Raw genomic sequence first — 21,204 nt, forward strand, 5'->3', positions numbered from 1 at the left:
GGTTCCCTTTATCAAGGTCCGCTTCCTGTTTTTTTTTTTTTTAAGTGTGCATGTTTAAACATGCGCTCTGGATATTTGAGGAAGCGCTGTGTCAGAGTAATATATATATATATATATATATATATATATATATATATATATATATAAAGCATTTATGGCCTCCAAGAAATAAGTTTATTATATCGTGCAAAGCATAATTGGGCTCTGTACACTGGATTTCATGATCTGTGAAGTGAGTTAAAATCCATTGAAAAACTGGCCTAAACAGTGACTCGAATTTTCAAATGAGCGAAAAGGGATTTTAGATATCGAAAACAAACAAAACAAAACAAAAAAAAGTCAATATAAAAGGTTACACCCGATATAAAGATGCGTCTGAGTGGATTCATAGCTCAGGCGATACCAGCGTGACTGACTTTAAAGGCAAAACTCATGATTTTGCTGAATTTTAGAGAATGTTATTTACTTTGGTTTCCTTTTTCAGTATCTTGTTGTAATAGCTATCTCTGGCCTAAAGATGGCAGTAGTTACTTACTGTTACTTACTGAGCATAATGTGGACTCAGTTCAGTCCATACAGAATCTACTTTCTCCAAGACCCTCATATGCACACACGAGCAAACAGCTTTAGCTTAATTTGATTTTAATTTAAAAATTTGGAGGGGGGGGGGGGGGGGGGTGATTTATTTATTTTAGATTAAATGCATAGTCTGTTTAAATATTTATCCTTAGCTTGCAAAACTTGTTTGAAAGAGAGTGCGTTCAGAGAGCAAGAGTTGTTGTATTTTATATATGGCCACAGGTCAAAAGATTAGCCTGAACATACATTTAAATTTGTTAACATGAATTATTCTGAGCAAATGTTTGTACCATGATAAATATTTAACTGTAATGTTCTGGATGACCTAAAATCCCTTAACAACTGTGAGCTCATTTCATATTTTGGTTTCACAATGTGTTCCTCTTCTTTACCTACATTTTTATATTTTATTTTGGTTTTTATCACTGTTGTATAAGTATAGGTTTGCATTCTTTGCCACTTCTACTCTCACTTTGCTGTTTATCTATTTTAGATTGTACTATTTTTCTTGTTGCTGCAGGATCAATAATATCTCTCTCTCCCCAGCAATTTTCCCCAGAAATAATTGCACAAGAACAGCATGTTTTCACTTTTCACAAAAATCAGACTTTTTATTGCAAGAGTCATAAAATCATGAGTATTTCAATAACAACCAATTCCAATAGTATTTTTTAAATTAAGCATAGTAGTTTGGCACAAAAAAAAGTTTTCCTCTAAAAGGCTTCTTGGTGGAAAGATTCCAGAAACAATTAGGAAAGGTGGAGTTAAATAGTCTATAGAACTGAATTAGAGAAAAGAAAATAACAGTAACAGCAATGAAACTGGTTTTTTTACTCTAAAAATGCATTTATGACTTGAAGTAAAACAATTTTCTGTATCAAAACAACAAAATATGGATTTTAACCAAAAAAAGGTGCATAAAAACAAAAGGCACATATCCCATGTCACACTACCAGCTTATGCATTATTTGCATTTGTGATTAATTTTTATTTTCAATATATTCTCTCAATACATTCATATGCATAGTTCCACAGAATGCGAATCGAGTTCTCTTAAATTCTTGTGAATCAGGTTGTGAAATTCTTAAAGTGGCACAAGGTCCTGGCCCTGCTGAAACACCCATAAAGAAGTCGGTGCACTGACAGTAAACAGCTTGCTTTCAGTCATTCAATAAAATCCTTTCATGCTGTGAAACTGTGCAACCTTTTCACAGTGTTTTCATTCATGGTGTTAGTTCCTGAGAGCTGAACAGCTGTTTAAGGAGGAAAACAGACTGAGAAGGTCCTGTGCTTCTTTTCAAGAATCATTTGTTCAGATCACTCTAATCAGGGGAATTTCAATTTTGGTTGAGTTTTTTTTAAGAGCTGTTTGGCCTTGAGCATAGTTGTTGTCCTTACTAGTATTAAAGATTTCATGCCACGTGACATTAATATTTCACAATAAAACATACTTCTAACAATCTCATAGCGTTCAAGGCTCTGTTGGGCATTTGCATCAACTTTCACGTTTAACAGTGACAGAGCTGAATGAGAGACCACGTTGCTGTATGAAGATTTTTACACCAGTCTACAGTTTATTCCACTGGATACACTGCCCTACATTTGTTACACTGCAAACGTGTGTGCTAAAATAATTTCTCATGCTGCTCCTCTCAGTTATCCTTACATATGTGCAGCAGGTCAAGGACCATTTGCTTTTAATATAATGTGTTGGAAAGACCGACCTTCTGAGCATGCTCCAGCCAGAAATTAGCGGCTTATTAGTGAGGTCGAATGCCAAAATGGATGCTTAAGTGGACTGTGTGTGCGTGTGTGTGTGTGTATTATTGCTGCAGATGTAAGTTATTCATTTACCTGCATTGTTCTTGTTAAAGTGACTTTCTTAGAAACATTCCAGTGTTGTAAACCTGGAGTTTGTAGTGTGATACAGATGTTACTGATAGCTGTTCTATACATATGTGGAAATTAATGATTGACACTCCCCTATATATTTTCTGCAGATGAGCTCTTGTAGTGTAGACTGTGTAGTCTTTATCCGTTATGCCACTACAGACCTTTCAACCAGCCTATATCTCTTCACACAACACAGCAAGTACAGGTAACCAAGGAGAGGAAACAGCACGGATTGGAGGAAGGAACAAAGATGGCATTGCCATTATCCTCAGCCACGGGAAAGAAATCCCCAGCAGCCACCTCTGGTGCCAGTCAGCCAGTATGGATTAAATTTGATTCCCAAGAGCACAAAGAAACCCCATCCTGATCCTCCTGCATCCAGCCACGCATCGGTAATGGGCCCACATTCTGGCTGCTCTTAATGAGAGGTGTGGCCAGCTGTACAAGAATGCTGATGTGAAGGATTCACCGGACAATCAGTGGGGAGATACTAAAGCATTTGAAAGATTCACTTTACAAATCAGGTCTCTCAGTGGCATGCTCAATACTTTTGGCTCAGAAGGTGAAGCAGAGTTAAAATGTGGGTCAGATGTGGAGTGACTTCTGAGTAAGTTGCCAGGAGAGATCAGGTCAGAATTTCAGAAACAGATTGGCTGCAAAGAATGTACACCCTCTTTGGACAGAAACAAGGGCAGACAAGATCATAAACAAGAGCTCAAACCACAAGCACATTAATTTTGCATGGACTATGACTTCCAGCTTCCAGCTTTAACAGAGGCAGAGAAGCTGTACTGCAATCTGGAATGCTGCAAGTGGAAGACCAAGTCAGCCTGCCTGGATGACCTTTGACCTCCTCAACTGTTCATAGATTGCTTTGGTCCCTACCTTATTAAGGTACTTATTAAGACACTGTAATGAGAAGAGATGGGACCTCTTATTAAAATGCCTCACAACCAGAACTGTACATCTAGAAGTACTGGCATCAACTGACACTGATGCACTTCTAAAGTCTCTTCAACAGCTAATCACCCTTCTTGGTAAACCTACTGACGTATATTCAGACCAAGGCATGAATTTCTGTGGTGGAGACACTGAGCTCAAAACGCTTTAAATTAGCTCAATTCTGACCTGGAACAGCATCTAGCTAAACAACAGCCAAACTTCCATCACAACTTCCGTAACATTTCAGGGAAATGGGACTGATGGATCCGTTCAACTAAGATGGCTCTTCATACCACACTTGGCTCAATCTTTGGCTAGACAAACAGATTAGATTTCTCTCACTGAACAAGAAAAAAAGAACAGAAAAACTGTAGATGATGTAATTAAACTACAAGCAAAATAGCAACATCATTTTGCATAACATTAAACATCTTTGAAATTTTGAAAAAACATGCACATTTTGTTCACAATAGTTTCTGGGAATGTTGATTAAATAGTGATAAAATTCTGGTGTTTTTACTTCACCTATTTGACAGTTTCATTGCCTGATTGTAACATCTACTCTTACCAGTAGAAGTTTGTAAAGAGAGAAATTAATAGTGAGCAGAAGTGAATTTAGCTTATTGTTGTGGCTCTCTACAACAGTCCCAGTTTCTAATGTGACCCCTTGGGAAAAATCATTGCCCACCTCTGCTCTAATGCCTTCTTAACTTGGTTAAAGGATAAATAGTTGTAATAACACTGATTTAAATGTAAACTAAAGAAATGTAAACTGTTTTTAAAAATATAGGTTTTTAAATTCATAATCATTTGCATATTCTATATGTTATTTCTAGTTTATTGACCTTTCAGACCACATTCTCTCACATGCCATTATTGCTGGATCAATACTGGATCACTAATAATAAATTAGGCTGCATTCGATTGGTTGCCGTGTTCTAACCGTCATGGTGGGAAGGCACCCTTAACAAGAGCCACACTATATATAGTAACTTTCTGCAAGCACTATTCAACATAAGCTATATCAGAAACTCTGATCCCTTTGCAAAGGCAGAATATTCATATTTGCTTATTCTTTAAGACTAGATATAAAATCTTCAATGCAATCAAGAAGCCTAGTGTCTTCACTAAGACAACCTTTACATTGCAAATATTTGCCAACCGATAAAATGCGTCTAGTGTATCATGAAAAAATAATATGGCATTAAGAACTGTAGCGGTTTTGCGCAATCAAGACAAAAATAAAAATCGGAGTACAGCTCTCACCGGCACCATGACACAGGCACACACAGAGACCCTGCTCTTAGTGATAATGGCAGAGAGAACTAAACCCTCTTAAGCGTGGTTACACTCCAGAGACAATACTGACAGGAGCAGTTTTCACAAACGTAACGAGCCTTTTGCACATATGGCAAAACATTGAGCACACCCCATGCATATCTTCATCACGATCATAGGTATGGAAGAAGCTGTGAAGAACATTAATGTAAAAGTGACTTATGTTTAAAAAACAGAATCCCATCACTTTAACAGACTGGTGGAGCCAACAAACATTAAATATCCAGTGTTTGAAAAGAGCTTAAAATAAAAATATCAAGGCATTTTACCAAGAAATTAGAAAACATTTTTTGCATCTGGATTTAGCCTACAGGTAATGCAGGGGTACACACAGTAACAGTTACAGCATTATGATTGTATATTAAGCAGCTATTGAACGGCTTCTATGAAGTAAAATGTCAGACATTACTCAGCAGCATCAGCATTCAAAAGTGAAAAAGAAAGTGCTGTGTGTGCTTCTCATTTCCATTCTATCAATAAAATTTGTGTTTCAGTAGTACGAACTAATTTAATTTGAACAGTCACAACCGATAGCTGTCATTTATCTTTTGTTGTTTCAGTAGCTTCTATACCAGCTGGAAATGTGTTTGCATTACAACTGAGGTAGTAGGATAAACAGAACATGTCAAAACTGAGATGCTTCCTTCCTTTCAGTAGATAATCTTTCCAGCTCCACCCCACCTTGATTTCTTGATATATTTTTTTTTTCTTAGCTTTCCTTCAGAAAAGCAGAGAATGTAAAACCTGTAAATCAGATGCATTTTGGTGTAATCCCCACATCTTCTAATTTCTGCTAGCAAAATGGGTCTCTGTTTTCTTCACATTATCTCTGTTTGAGAGTTTCAGCAGAGTCTGCGTTTGCTCACTGGCGTTTTCTGCATTCTGGTCTTTTGCTCCAGAAAAAACCAACAAGCCCTCATCCTGCTCTGAGCTGCTGGGCTCCAAATCAGGATAAATGAGAAGGAAACAGGCTGCAAGGAAGCCAAGGAAGGAGCCCCCAGAGGCCACAAAGGGAATGACGCGCACACTCCCAACTGCCTCTAATACAAATCCAAGGACTGATGCAACCAAAATCTGGCTGATGTAAACCTGAGAGAAGAGGAACAAAAAAAAAAAAGCAAACCTGTGACCAGACTGTGACCAGACAAAAACAAAACCATACTCTCTCCCTTTCGAATGTTTCTCATTTTGCTCAATGTAACCTGGATATATGCATCAGGGTCAACTTAATTTGGCCTTAAAAAGTTCAAAAGTGTGAGTACTTACCTGGCAGGTTAAAATAGCACAATCAATCCCAAAACCTCTTTGAGTTTTTTCTGGACTGTGGTTAATGTACTACGGAAAGAAACATGACAGGAAAGACTGTAACTATGCTGAACAGGCTGATGCTTTTAATTGAATAACCAGGGCAGAAGCCCAAAGCAAATAATAAATATTACAAATCAAAGAGATTGAATTATGTTCTGAAAGCTACAGTTCATTAAGTTTTTGAACAAGGACACATTTTTTGTCATTTTGGCTCTGTACAGCTCCATGGTGGATTTTAAAATCAAACATCATGACATTTAATTGAATTGGTTTAACAAAAGTATTGGGTACAGGGTATTTTAATCCCCTTTATTAATGTATACACTCCCCCAGGCTCAGAATAGAAATTTTGCAAACACACTATTGAACTGATAGCAGGAGAGGCATGAGGAATTCTGATCTTGGGAGACGATCTAAATATCCTTCCCTGGACTCCTCGAATCCCCACATACCAGGGCTGAATAAGGATAGACTCAACTGTGGGAACTGTCCTATCAGCATGCCAAACCAAGATTACAAAATATTTACACATATTATTGCTAAAAGAATTGAGAACATTCTCAACAAGGTCATTATGTTGGATCAGACGGGATTCATTACGCAGAGGCAGATCTAAGGTAATATCCGTCAAACATTAAATATAATTGAACATGTGATTAAAGAACAGAATCAAATGGTATTTATAAGTCTGGAAGCAGAAAAGGCTTCCAGACTTTCTGCAATACATAATGACCAAGAGCAAGAACTAAAGTTAATGGTGCTTTTTCAGATACATTTGAGTTAAAGAGAGGGACTTGACAGGGATGAGTCCACTACTTTTTGCCATCTTCATAGATACCTTGAGCCAGGGTGTCAAGCAGAACAATAATATCAATGGAGTTAAATTGGGCCAAGAACAAAGATCTCTCTCTTTGTGGGTGATGTCTTAATTTATTTAACAAACCCAAATTCTTCTTTTCCTAATCACATATCTAGAGTCATTCGGCTCAATCTCAGGCTATAAACTCAATATCCATAAAATTCAGATATCGTGCTTCAACTTCATCCCCAGCCAGGAATTACAATAAAAAACATAACTTGGGACTTGGAATTGATAAAATTCCTTGGAGTGTACATCCCAAATAATCTCTTAAAATTATGAGGTAAACTTCAAGCCCCTATGCCAAAAAATAAATGAAGATATTAAAAGATGGAATTTGATAGCAATTCTAAATTCTGAGGCACAATTATGCCTCTTTACCACTAGTACCCACTCAGCACGGCTCGACTCAACACAACATGACTCAGCATGGTTGATTCTGGTGAAGAAGTCGCTCTCATGACTCAGCTAGTGACGACATTCCCTGGCCAATCAGTGGCATGCTGTTCTTCGACTTGACATTTTTGGTTCGCCTCGAATCGCTTGTAACCCCAGCTGAGTGGGTACTAAAAAAGTACCTGGTAGCAGGACCTAATGGAAAAGCCTACAAACTGTGCCGAGTCAAGTCGAGCCACGCTGAGTTGGCACTAGTGGAAACACAGCATTAGAAACTGTCAAAATGAACATCTTGCCCAGTATGCTTCTTTTGTTCCAAACACTACCAATTAAAATCGCTGATAAACAATTTCATGAATGGGACAAATGACTCTCCAGGTTCATTTGGCTGGGAAAAGACCGGGAATGAGGAATCAAATACTTCAGCTAACAAAGGATAAAGGTGGCCTGGCCTTGCCTTGTATGCAGGACTATCATTTCTCAGCTAACTTTAGTGTGTTGATGTGATACAGTGTAACAAGTAAGAAGAAATAAAAATGGTAACCACTGGAGAGTGTCCACTTCACGTAAGAATAGGATACAAAAGACTTATTAAAAAGTAGCTGGAACAAGGCAACCAGTGGACTAATCTACCATCAAAATATGGCTAAATATTATCAATACAATGACAGGCATCAAGAGGCAAAGATCCTAAGATGGTGCTTATATGACCTTGATTTCACTGTCAATAGGCTGGATAGTGGATCCCTTTTACTCCGAATGCACTGGCTATGGCACAACATACTTCAAAAGTGCTGCCCTTCGTGGACTTCTGGCAGCAAATACCATTATACCCCTATATGGCTGTGACGTGCAATTTCTGGGGTTTCAGGAACCGTTTGCATTTTTTCGATAGGACAAACGGTTGCTGAGTTACGGTAAAAAGCCAGCTGATCAACGTTCCTTTAATCAGCCGACTCTGCGCTGATATGCCACGTCTCAATCAGCTGTTCGCCGCTATTGAGGGCAAGTAACGGGTGCTTCAGCGGCGATCGCCCGGCCTTAAAGGGCTACAACATGGCCTAAACAAGGCATAACCTCACACTATACTCTACAATCAGGTACCACATACAGCTTCATGCCAAAAGGCAAAAATGTTCTGGAAATGCCTATTGAGGATTTTTGTTAAGGAATTTAAAACAGAACCAAGTCTCAAATTAATTTCAAGAATATATAGGGACCTTCAAGAGAATAAAAACCACAAACACAATTCATATTAAACAAAAAATGGGAGAAAGATGCAAATTTTTCCTAATGATACTTGGCTACAACAAAGTACATTTCAGTGGAAAATCTTAAGCTCTAATTCATGGAGATGTTTTGGTTGGAAGACTCTTTGTAGATATTTCATTACAGCTGCACAAAGCAAACATTACTCAGGCTACTCCAGTTGTTGGAGAAACTGTGGAGCCCAAGATGTAAATCATAATCCAATCCATACAGTGGATAAGTGACATCACATAATATGGCGCGAATTACTTTCTTTGATAGACCGCAGACAGACAAATTCAAAAGAATGTGGGAGACGCTGAAGAGATATATATTATTAAGGCGACCAGACTTTGTATAACCCTGTGTACTACCTATATGATTGTTTCTGTTCCTCTGCACTAGGGTTTAATCCCGGGATCCGGGATTCCCGGGAAATGCGATCAGAACCATTTCCCGTTTCCCGGGAAACGTTAGACGGGAAACCGGGAAAAAAGTCGCGCGCGTTGATTTGACTTTCAGAAAGAAAAGAAAGCTTCAGAACGTTAAATTTAAGGAAATATTGAGAGAAGGGTTCGTTTAATGCGAAAAGCATTACTCTTCATTTCAGGCACGTTCAGCCTCCGTTTAAGGCTTCAGCCTTCATCTCAAGCGTTTTAATAGAGGTATTACACAGTTGTACTTTTTTCCTCTTTAATTTGTTGAAATCGTAGGCAATGTGTTTACCCTAAGGTATTTTGTATTATATAATTTTATATTATATATTGTTATATTGCATTATATAGCCTATAAAATATGCCTGCCCTGAACAATAAAGAAATATCTGTTTAACTTCGAGTGTTTCTTTTCCTCGTTTGCAGCCGCTTACTAACAATCATGAATTAGGATACGGGCCTAATGTGTGAAGAAATTATCATGAAATAGATTGCTTTAACATATTTCGCTTTTAAAATGGAGTTGAGTAAAATGTATATTTTTTAGGCTATAAGGATCGGCCAGTTTTTCAAAAGACGATTCACAGCGAACCTACTTTAACCCTCAGACACGGTGTTATAAATTTGCTGTTGCCAGAATGGCAATGACCAAGTCGTTGTGCATTACTCAAGGCCCTGTGTTATGTCATATTATAGTGTAGTACGGTAGTTAACTTTTCAGTGACTATTACAGCGTTCCACTGGTGGAGATATAGCGCAACAGATGTCGCCACGACAGCGTGGCTGAGCCTTTATCAATGCTGTGGAGATGAACCGTATTGTTTTGCACCAGCAGTTGTAAAATAGCTTGTTATAATTCCATGTACAATGGAGGAATATTCGAATTATATTTGTTAAGGGAGTGTTGAGGAACGATACAACACCGCATAGCTCGAGCACTCAAATGCCGAGATGTAGGTTTTATTGCGTTAATCAAGCCGACGTTGCCCCCTACTGGGCATAACAGGACATAGCTGGAAAGCTACCTCTACAATATCACAATAGGTTAAGGCCGACACAGGCTACAGAAGGCCTAATTAAAATAAAAAAATAAATAAACTTTTTTCCCGGGATTCCCGGGAAATGGCTCGTCATTTCCCGGGATTTGATTCATGTCATTTTCGGGAAAAATATTAAACCCTACTCTGCACCTCCTCTGTTTTGGTTTGTTTGTTTGTTTGTTGGTTGTTATTATGATTTTACGTATTTATGCTATAGTTGTATCAAAAATTGGAAAAATAAGAAATTATATTTAAAAAAAAAAAAGGTTGCTGTTGGATGCTGTTTTCATGTTGTGTTTTGCCCCTAGACAGGATGTACTGTAACATGATTTTGATCTTGACTTCCTTCATTTGTATCAACATCTCTTGGGAACTACTATTTAAAGTGCCAGTGAACAGCTACCAAATGCAAGTGTAACACTTGAAATCAACATACAGTCTTATCTTTCTGATTTGCCATGAAATAACAAGTGAACAGACCTCACTTGGGCATGAAGTTGCTTGTTAGTCAGTTGTGCAATTACTTGGGAGCGTGTAATTCCTAAAAGTTAATAAAATATTTTTGTTAAGCCTCTTGGATTAAAGTTGAAAGTCTGCAGTTCATTTATATCTTGATTATTTGATTTAAAATCCACTGTGCTGCTGTACAGAGTCTAAATTTAAAAAAAAAGAAAAAAAAAGTTTAATAGTCCAAAAACTTACGGAACAAACTGTATATCACAAACATATTAAAAGACCAAACCTCACGAGTAAGACAATATCACATCAGACTGATGTAGTGAACTCACATTAGGTCGAACAACTTCAGACTTTACCACAAAGGTTTTAATATGCACCAGGAATATGTGCATAGTCATACCTCTTTGATTTCATGGTACTGGCCAAGTAATGCATAGGGACAATAGGAGATACTCATGGATATTATGCCCATGCTACTGATCATCACCATCGCAACATAGGCATTAGGGAAGATTGCCATGATTGCAGTTCCTAAGATAAAAGAGAATGCAAGCTGTAAGTAATTTTACAGAAGCTACATTTTCAACATTCATGTTTCCACCATTCTAATGCAATAACTCACCGATTGAGAATCCCAGAGTTCCAACGATGTAGACGGCCTTAATGCTCAGATCAAAATTATCCAGATACTTCTGAAGGATGGCTGGGTGCAGAGAAATTGCCAGTGACATTTGTGGGAAGTGGACACTTGCATTGTGTGTGTAACTGAATAGTTAGCTAAATACTAGTCTAAAAAAGGAAACGGAGTTTTACCAGAGCAGACAGCAGCAGTAGCAGCATAAACAACCAGTCCCCAGCAGCCCATCTGCACTCCTTTATGATAATTTTGTAGCTCTGTGGAATTAGCTGGTGCCTAAAAAAAGCAGAAACATTTAACACTTGACTGTTGACATTTTAGTGCCTTAAACTGATGAAAGTGTAACATGTGGCATGCTGTGTTTATGCTTGTCTGTTCGTATACTGCAATGGTACTCAGACTTCTTTTGGAATTCCCATATTCAGAAGACAAAAAATACAAAAGGTTTGACTTAGTTTCACTTCATATTTTTTCTCTGTATAGAACTTTGTGGTGTCCCAGTAGGATCACATCTATGTGCTGAGAACCACCGCACTACTGTGTAGTTTCCATGAAATACAAAATACTAAATGATGTCAGTTAGTACTTAAACAACAATGCATCTAGGGATGAGAAGGGGTTTGTGTGTGTGTGTATACCGTGGGGTTTCCGTCGAAAATAATTTGCCCCATGAAATCTGTATAAAACACAGCCTCGGCTATAATGGAGAACCATGTGAGGAGGTGACACACGCATAATCTCCAGAGCTGACTTGGCATCTAGAGTGAAATAAATACAGTAAGTATTTATTACTGGAACATCTGCCATCTCTCTTAACATCACCCAGTGCTGTAGTAAAAGATGAGAAAGAAAAAAAAATAAATAAATAACCTTCAACATGGACAACCACAGCAGCCGGACAGTCGCACCCTCATCTGTTCCTCCCTCACTGCTGGAGCCCTCAGATGACAGACTGCTGGCTGACAGCTGCAATCGTCGCCTATCTGTATACCGCTGGATGATGCTCAGATCGTTCAGACTACGAGAGGCGGTGATTGGCCGCGGGCTGAAAAATCCTGTGCGCCGCACTCGATATCGTGGTGATCCCACTCGACCATAATATGAAAAAGTAAAGGAGGGCTGAAGAAAAAACATAAAACATAAAAAATAAAATCAGCTTTTTTACATTTGCAAAATAAAGTACGGTGTCAATTAAACATTAAATAATAAATTAAACTGTACTTGTCTGTAGTAGGTGGGTTTGTGTGGTCGTGTACTGGATGTACAGTTGGTAGATGCATGGCATTTAATTGCATTGGAGAACTCAGAAGAAGCCAGGCCGGCACTAACACCATTGGCAGCCTTGGCCTGCTGGGACAGAAGAGAGGCACAGAAGCACAAATTACTGAAGGAAACTGATAGCATGGGACTAAATATCTGAAACAGAGGCTTGTTGTCTTTGAAGAGCTCCAGCAGTCATCAAGTATCATTATCAAAATGCTGATAACATACTTGTGGTAGTACAGTCTTTAATGGTCTCAAAGTTATTGTAAGCTAAAAACAACCAACCAACCAACCAAACATTTTAAAAAAGAAACATATGTAATCACAGCAGCTCGTTTTACCTGTCTCAACTGGGAATCCTCTGAGAAAAACAGATGGCCATCTGCTGGATCCTTAAGGTCTGGCAAAACTGAACTTCTAGGCATCATGTCTACAATCCCATCAGAAAGGGGGTGTGGTCCAACAGAAGGAGGACCTCCAGTACTGGAAACTGATAGTTTAAAAACATCTTCTAGGCTTTCTTGCATTTCTGGTTGAAAGTGTGTCTCTGGCAAGAAAGTTTTTGTGTCTGGGTCAAGGTCAAGATCTAACTCAATTTCAGCATCTGGCATGGCTAAGACTGAATCACTTTTACTCCTCACTCGTTCCACAGGAAGAAAGTTTAATTCCCCTTCCTTAGCATCTGATTCCGGGTCTACTCGGGATTGAGCTTGAGTAGAAGCATCCTCTTCTGCAATCACATCTAGTGTGTGGCTAGCTGACCTGAAAGATAAATGGCTGGTAGAGTCCCCGTTTTCTGTGTCTTTTAGCTGGTTTGATGGAGTGAAGGGCCGCTCAGGGATACTGAGCATGTGCAGTGTGACAGACATAATAAAAATGATGGCTGCAAACATGAAAAGAATCTGCTCCTGTGATTTAAGTGCTTGGCCCAGAGCTGTGCCAGTCCAGTCTAGGCCTCCAAGCATGTATCCCATTGCTCCACCAAGCCCTAGAGAGACAAGTGCAAATGGATTAGCATAGCATTATTATTTTTAAATGCGCATGGAGAGTTGTGTAACTGTAATCTTAACATTATGCATGTAGTCAGATCTGTGAATGTGTTGAAGAAACTATAAGTGACCCATTCTGAGTGCATGAATGCTGGATCTCCTCCAGTGTGTCAAAGGGGTGAGCCTTCAACTTATGGAAAGAGCATGAAGTAGCAGCACTGACAATCTGATTACTGGTGAATGAATTCAAGGTGTACAACCCTTGAATATTGAGGATAAAACCCCCAAAACCTGCTCTTAGCTGTGTTTATGACCTGCTGTGTTGCATTTGGGCTTGGACTCTGCAGTTTCTTTTATTAAAGACTTTTTTTTTTCTTTGGGTTGTAGCCTCAGACCTAGCTCTCATCACCAGTGATGATCCTCGACATAAAAATGCAGTTCATCACTGCACAAGTTTGGTGCCTATGGTGAAATTGCACAAATTCAAGTGGTCAGAATGAGACTTACCAAGACTAATATAAAAAAAGCAGCAGCACTGTGAGCAAGGCAGAGGTGCACAAAGAGATACTTTAAAGGGATAGCAACCAATTTTTTTTTAATAATTTAAGTTTTTGCTATTATGGGTGGAGTCTTTAAAACTTTATGATAGTACATGGAATATAATTGTTTTTTATTTTAAATGGGAAAAAATCTTTAGATTCAAGAGAAGCCTCTCACATTGCCTTTTTTGCATGACTTTTGCTACATTCTTATCATGCCACTTTGACTTTGACACTAACACTACTCCATGACAATCGCTGCTTGGTAGTATTGTAGATTGTGAGGCAAATGCTAAGTGGGAGGTGTACAGCAGGAGTCTGAAGTTAAAAAATAGCCAGAGATACAGAAAGAATCTGAGGTGGAAAAGAAGATGTATGCTTTTCCCACTTTGAAAGGTAAAAACTTACAGTTTCCCTTCATAACAAAAGGGCATTTACATTAAGTGAGTATCTGACTGCCTACATTGTATGTGCAGAATATTTTTACATCGACCGATTCTATTTATATTCATCGATTTACAAATATCTGTACGTATCTTCTACTGCTACAAGTCATTATTGTAGCAAGAAATAAATGCAAATAGGAAAACAATTACAACTCTGTACTATAAATGTTTAAAACATATTTTAAAGCTCAAATGGTCAGTGTGAGTGGTTTTATTCATGGACCATTACCAGCAGAGAAGGCGTGAATGTTCAGGGCCATATCTTGCTCCTCTGTGTCTGCAATATCAAGAAGGTAAGCTCTGATTGGTCCCTCGGAGGCATCAGCGCAGAAGTCCAGCACCACCACACCTAGCACAGTAAGAACGATGCCTGTAGTATGATTGTTGGGACTGTCACCAATGGAAAGGCCTGGGAAAAAAAAAACAAAAAAAAAAAACACAAAATGCACACAGATTGGATACAACTGTATTTGTTATGACATGTTAGCAGATTATCTTTGAACTTTTCCACTCACCTATTAATGAACCATTTAAAAAGAGTGCCACTCCCAGCAGCACACCTACACAAAGAGCCAGAATGAATGGTCTTCTCCTGCCCCATCGCAGAGTACAGCGGTCACTGGCCGAGCCGATCAGAGGTGTGAAGAAGAGACCCAGGATAGGACTGAGAAACCAGGTTAAGCTGTAATACTTCTCAGGAAGGCCTGGAAAACACAACAGATTCAATCAAGTATCTTCAATTATATTAGAGGGAATACAAGAATAACAGTCACATTATAGTGTTATTACTAGTTTATTAGTGAAACTAGTTCATTAGCAAAAAACCCTGACATAAAAATGGTTTTCATAATATGGTTTCATATTACTGCTTTGGAATCTTGCTCATTTTTTAAATCAGGGACAGCAATGAAATAAATACATTAGCGGGCATTTGAAGACCAATTGTTTTATTTGCTGACAAGCCCTAAAAACTACAGTCAAATGTAAGAAAATGTTGAACAAGGCAGTATTTGTATATATGCTACACTGTAAAATATTGAGATCTGTTAGCCTTTTGCATTAAATATTTGCATTCTGATTCTTCAAAACCTGTCTTTGACTTTTACTAAGAAACTGCTGACTAAAGAACTGGCATTATGAGTTTTTTGTAATGAATAACTCATCTACCAGGTTCAGTTTTGAATAAGGTAAGCCAAAGTTAAGCCATATTTAACTGTCTGCCATGCAGGAACAGGCAGAGAATGTTTTATTATTATTTCCATATACAAAGGGGTATGTTTTCTCATGTTTCAACAATATCACAGGGTTTGCATACCACAGCTCAAGAACCACTAGTACACTTCCATCATCAGTTTTTTTTTTTAGATGACAAAACATGTTGGCCAAAAATACAGAAAAAGAAAAAAAAAATAGGAAAGTGGTGAAATAACATACCTGTCACAAGACAGAACTTTGCTACAGCATGCCCTCAAAATAAGAAACCTACTCTTCAGTCATTTTTAGCCATTTCAAAACCAAAATCTGATGAATTTTGTCAGCTGGTTGGCTGAGCTGGTTAGCTGGTTGATTCTCATGGGAACATCATGTTCTGTTCCTGCTTTTTCTCTTCCTTAAGTCAACAAAAGAGAAGATGACTTTCTCCTAGCATGAAAAATATATTTTTCCATCTGTCCTTTTCTATTACTGCTCATTTCCTTTTCAATGGACTTTCACAGGAAAGCTCAAAGATATGCATTTTTTCCTTAACTGGGTAGCTATACATGAATGGGTCCAAGTGCAACGAGGCAGAAAATTCAACATGTTTGTGTGAACTAAAAAATACACACAGTGTATTCTGGTGAGTAATAACGTGTAAAAATATCTTGTGCGCATAATTTATTTGAGTTTCATTTTGCAAACAAGGTTCCACACAGGTGCACTGTAAACAAACAAGGTTGTGTATCTGCAACAGGTAGCTAAAATACATTTGCTGTGCAGTCACAAGCTCTGGGAATTCAGCAAGCTATAGATGCATTTATTTGGCAATGATCAAAAGTAAATTCAAGACTACAACCTGTCCCAGCATAGAAAAGAACTGCACTGCACTTACTGTATGTTTGCTTTAAAGGTGTTGGCTGTTGCAAAGTAAATAAGAGTATGACTGACAAGAAGAAACATTGAAACACTGTTGATGTTTCACTGGATAAGCAGTTTCTTTTAGGCTTAACACATTAATGTTTGGTGACAGTGTCACCACAATCTTTTGCAAGACCCTGAATGGTAAAGCTTTAAAAGCAAAAAAGAAAAAAAACACAGCATAGAGATTTCTCCCTTTATACTGTAATTAATTATTTATGAATCCATTCCAAATAATAAGTGTGGCAGGTTCAGTTCAATTTTAAACTGAAAATACTATGTCAGTTGTCATCTATAACCAACATTCTATGGTAGACAATTTATATTCAGTAGGTTTGGCACTGAACTCTTGGTATATGAAAAGATAACTCAATCAGACTCACTAATTTGAATCTAGACAACTGCCAAATTAAACCACTTATTTTTCACTGAGACTATGCTTTAAAAAAAAAAGTAAAACTGAAGAAGAATTGAAGAACTTAGAAGAACCCTTCAAAAACATAATGAATTTGATTTCAGTTTTTAAACAGTCTTTCTTATAAAGCAGAGAAGTGAGGTTGAAATGTATCGTGTTAAACATTCTTCTCATTCCTTGCCAGGGAAAAATGTGTTTGTTGTTATGGCGGCAAACTTGAAATCAAACCCCACAGCTCCCCGCCTGAGTACAGACATGGGCGATATGACAGAGAGGAGCAGCCAGGAAAATCAATGATTGTAATAACAATCAAATTCCACAAAGTCACCACTGCTACCTGACTATTGTTACAACTACAAACTGATAGGCATCTTGTTTGGATAACAGTGGATAGCTTCACCGCAAATCAAATCCAGCAACTGTAATATAGACAGAGAACATAACACAACATAATCGCTGCTAAACTGCAACCAATCTTCAAATTTTTTGACACTAACTAGGGGGAACGCTGCCACAAATATATCACTTAGATAAATAACAAGGGAAGAAGAAAAAGCTACAGATTAAAAGGTACTATCAACACCAGTGCAGAAGCATCACATGGATCTTTTTTTTTTTTATGAACAGGCTGGTTTAACACAGGTACTGCAAAATAAATTATTCTATCACAAATTCATCTTATTTTGCACATATTGAATCAGTGACATAAAGTGACATTACTAAAAAAAAAAAAAATCCTTAAGTGAGAGAAGGAAAGTGCCTGTCTGCCTCTGTGTGTACAACTGTGTTGTGTCACCTTACCTATTTGCAGCAGCACTGGTGTCACCAGGGCTGTTTCCATGGCATAGCAAAACTCACGTCCAAACATCACTGCCCCGTGCATTACCCAGCGATGCAGAGGGATCTGCGCTCCTCTGCCTTCCTCCTCCATGTCCGTCTCACTCTCACTGCCATCTGCTTCTGCGTGCATGGGCTTTCTGATCTCTGGAACACCAGAAGCATCTCCTGCCTCTGCTGCCACCACCATTTCAGTCTGGTTTGACTTTAGGGGAACCCTTTGGTTGTGGTTGGTATATATCAGTCTATATGTCTTTGTGCCACTATTTTTCCTAAAAATGCAAGCACAATTTCACTGTCTTAACACTGTCAAACAAAACATGTCCATGGTTTTTACCTTGATTAGTAATTGCATAAGAGGAGCTAAAGCTATCCTGGAACACTTATCAGTCACTACTAAAGTCAAAGCAAAGGAACGGCAGAGGAAAGGCACAGTCATTGAAATGATAAAAATATGTCAAAAAAACCAAAAAACAGTAGTACCAGTCCAGGTTTGGACACACTCGCCCATTGATATGGCTAAGAAACTCAGCTGGAAAGTGGTGATGATCTTTTCAGCTGCTTGCGCACAAGATTTCTGCACACCTCCAAAAAGATATAACAGAGATGGCTGAGGAAGCGCGTAAGAGAGAGAAGGTGGAGTAATAAGTGTGTTATGGTTTCCAGTAGCTGTTTGTGGTAACATGCACTGAACTCTATAACAGGTCTGTTACTGTGTTTGCTGTAGTGTGTGTGCTGGTGGTTGCGCACATGTGGTTTGACAGTATAAGATTACAGAAGAAGGTTGTGCAAGTAAACCTACAGTAAGTGCAACTCAGGGTTAAAATGTCTTGAAATTTCTTTACAAAGCCCTACTGTTGATGTTACACAGCAACCTGCAGCAAAACAGATAATAGTTGTACAAAAAGCTAAAGCCACAAGACAGCACAGTATGTAGCTTTGCTTTGGTTTAAACAGGGAACCCTTTTAATGCATTTCCCCAAACATCTGCTCACAATCTCCACAGATTTTTCATAATAACTGATATTTTTGTAAGCATAGCAGCAAGACTTAAATAGCAGGAAGCACTTGTGTAAAAAAATATACTCCCATAATGGAAAACGAAGGTTCCCTTGGCCTAACAAAAAAACGGTGCCTGGCCCCAGACAAACTCCAGGAACACACAAACACACACACACACACACACACACACACACACACACACACACACACACACACACACACACACACAAACCTAGAGCAACATGTGCCCAACAGAATAGCTGTAATCCTCCTTGATATTGATTGTACAACTCTCTGAGCCTCTACTCCAAGAGATATTCCCTCCTTTAGTGATAAGATGATGGTGATGAAGAGAGTGGTGAAACACATTAGTCCATACCCCTGCACAAGTGTTCAATTTGGTTCAGATCTGGTGACTGACGGTCATAGCATCTGACCTCTATTATCATCCTGGAAGAGATCACTTCCCTTAGGATTAAAAGGTTTTTTCTTAGCTTACAATTTAGTAGAGATTTGCAGTCTTTCTATTATAAGGAGAATAAGTGGAACCAAATCCTGCCAACAAACCCCCCAGGTGCCTAACAGACACACTGGATCTCCTCAGTCTTTGGGTTGAAAGCACAAGGTTGTGTTATTTTTTTGTTTGTTTTTTATAATGTGTTTATATAACTTATCCCATTACACTGAGCAAATGATTTATAAAAGGTAACATTATACACCCAAATAAAGGCACAAAGAGTTTAGGCTGAGATAACCTACGATTGCTCTGTTAAAAATGTTGACATCACCCCTAACTACAACCTCATAAAACTACATGCTCATAAAACTGAAATCAGAGGCATGAACAAAACCCACACAAACCATTATTTCACTACTACAGCGGTTGCGTAAGTGTAAACGGCCGAAGTCAAGCAAAGCCCATCGAGACATACTATATAATAATAATAATAATAATTACAATAGGGCCTTCGCACGTTTAGTGCTCGGGCCCTAATAATAATAATGTCGTAGGGGTAAGAGCAGCTCCCAATTCTCTCTATTCTTTACTCTCACTTTCTGCTTGTCTTTTCTGGAGTAAAGAATACCAAATAAAGCTCAGGTCACGTTTAGGTTCATGTTTAAGTTAATGAGTGTTGTGCAATATTCTGCCATTTTCGCAACGTGTCTCTGTGTGTAGTCGGCAATCAGAACATCTAGTAATGTAGAAAAACTTCTTAAAATTTTTTACACCCCCCCACAGTGTGAGTTGAACGCGTGTTACTCACAGCACTGTGTAGAGTAGACTGTGTTTTAACACGTGAGCGTCGGGGGCTCACTGGACCAGTTACGGCATGTTTTATTCGGGGAACGCTCTGCCTCACCTGAGCTACCTGCCAACCTACAGTAAAAGAAAAATTAGGTATTATCAGCCGTTTTATGCGGATAGCGCGCACAGCGAAAAAGTGTCTTCTCGCCTGGACTGATAAGCAGAAAACCGGACTTAAGGCGCAGTCCCATTAACCTCACTTTGACTGACGTTTGACGAGCGGCTAAAGTTACCTTAGCGAGCTAGGCTTAGCTAATATATTAAAGCAATGACCGACAGGAAAGTGCGACGTACCTGAGATTTTACACCGCTGTAAAGCTCAGCCCTTTCCGCATTGTGGAAAACTTCTCTGACGTGTCAGCAAAATCTCTCTCACTTCTTTAGGTTTGCAGTTCAGCTAACTGAGTGACCATCTGGTTTACTACGCTCATCAGGTTCATTGGTTTCCACAGTAACAAATGCGGGGCGTGGCCATCAGAAACATCAGACTCATTTTATATATATATATATATATATATATATATATAGCCCAAAAGAACTGATAGCTTCTGTTTAATCAATCTTCAGACCCACTTTTTAAAGGTTTGAGGCACAGTAAATGTATACTGGATATATATATATATATATATATATATATATATATATATATATATATATATATATATATATATATATATATATATATATATATATATATATATATATATATATATATATATATATATATATATATAATATCATACTATGTTGTAGTAAAAAAATAAAATAACTCAATAACCCTGTGCTTACATTCGAACAGTAGTTGAGTTCAAGCAGTTTCCAACGTGCTTAAGTTTCCTTTGGGCTCTTTCTCCAGTGGTTTTCCAAGGATGGGCAATGTTGCCCCCTGCTGTAGATCAGTAGTTATTATTCCCCAATATTTTCTGATTATATTACAAGCGGAAGAGGATGGATGGTATGGAGGACCAAAACTGACATAATTAGAAATAAAAAAGGAGAAATATATATATTGTATATATTTTGTTTTTCCTTTTCTTTATACATGCGTTTTCATCAAGAAATGTATAAATTTTCTTTTTCATTTTCCTTGCACATGTGTTTTTGTCAAGAAATGTAAATATATATTGTTTTTCCTTTTCCTTATACATGCGTTTTCACC

General features: G+C 38.2%; 1 protein-coding gene across 2 annotated transcripts; it reads right to left on the reverse strand.

Moving 5' to 3' along the window:
• Nucleotides 1-1,241: 1,241 nt before the first annotated feature.
• Nucleotides 1,242-20,475, reverse strand: LOC115794573 (solute carrier family 45 member 4-like). 2 transcript variants are annotated; one of them, XM_030750153.1, is made up of 13 exons: nucleotides 20,340-20,475; nucleotides 17,702-18,009; nucleotides 14,886-15,074; nucleotides 14,600-14,779; nucleotides 12,738-13,384; nucleotides 12,355-12,480; nucleotides 12,004-12,252; nucleotides 11,772-11,891; nucleotides 11,310-11,409; nucleotides 11,119-11,199; nucleotides 10,897-11,027; nucleotides 6,019-6,087; nucleotides 1,242-5,841 (listed from the first exon to the last, which is right to left on the reverse strand). In XM_030750153.1, exons 2-13 carry the CDS (start codon nucleotides 17,925-17,927, stop codon nucleotides 5,536-5,538), a joined length of 2,424 nt encoding a protein of 807 aa, XP_030606013.1. In that variant the 5' UTR covers nucleotides 17,928-18,009; nucleotides 20,340-20,475; the 3' UTR covers nucleotides 1,242-5,535. The 2 variants fall into 2 exon arrangements, with proteins under 2 accessions (XP_030606013.1, XP_030606012.1); XM_030750152.1 differs by having other exon boundaries at nucleotides 12,355-12,483.
• Between the last annotated feature and the right edge of the window lie 729 nt (nucleotides 20,476-21,204).

Source organism: Archocentrus centrarchus, chromosome 16 (assembly GCF_007364275.1).
Source record: "Archocentrus centrarchus isolate MPI-CPG fArcCen1 chromosome 16, fArcCen1, whole genome shotgun sequence".
In the NCBI taxonomy this organism is placed as follows: Eukaryota; Metazoa; Chordata; class Actinopteri; order Cichliformes; family Cichlidae; genus Archocentrus; species Archocentrus centrarchus.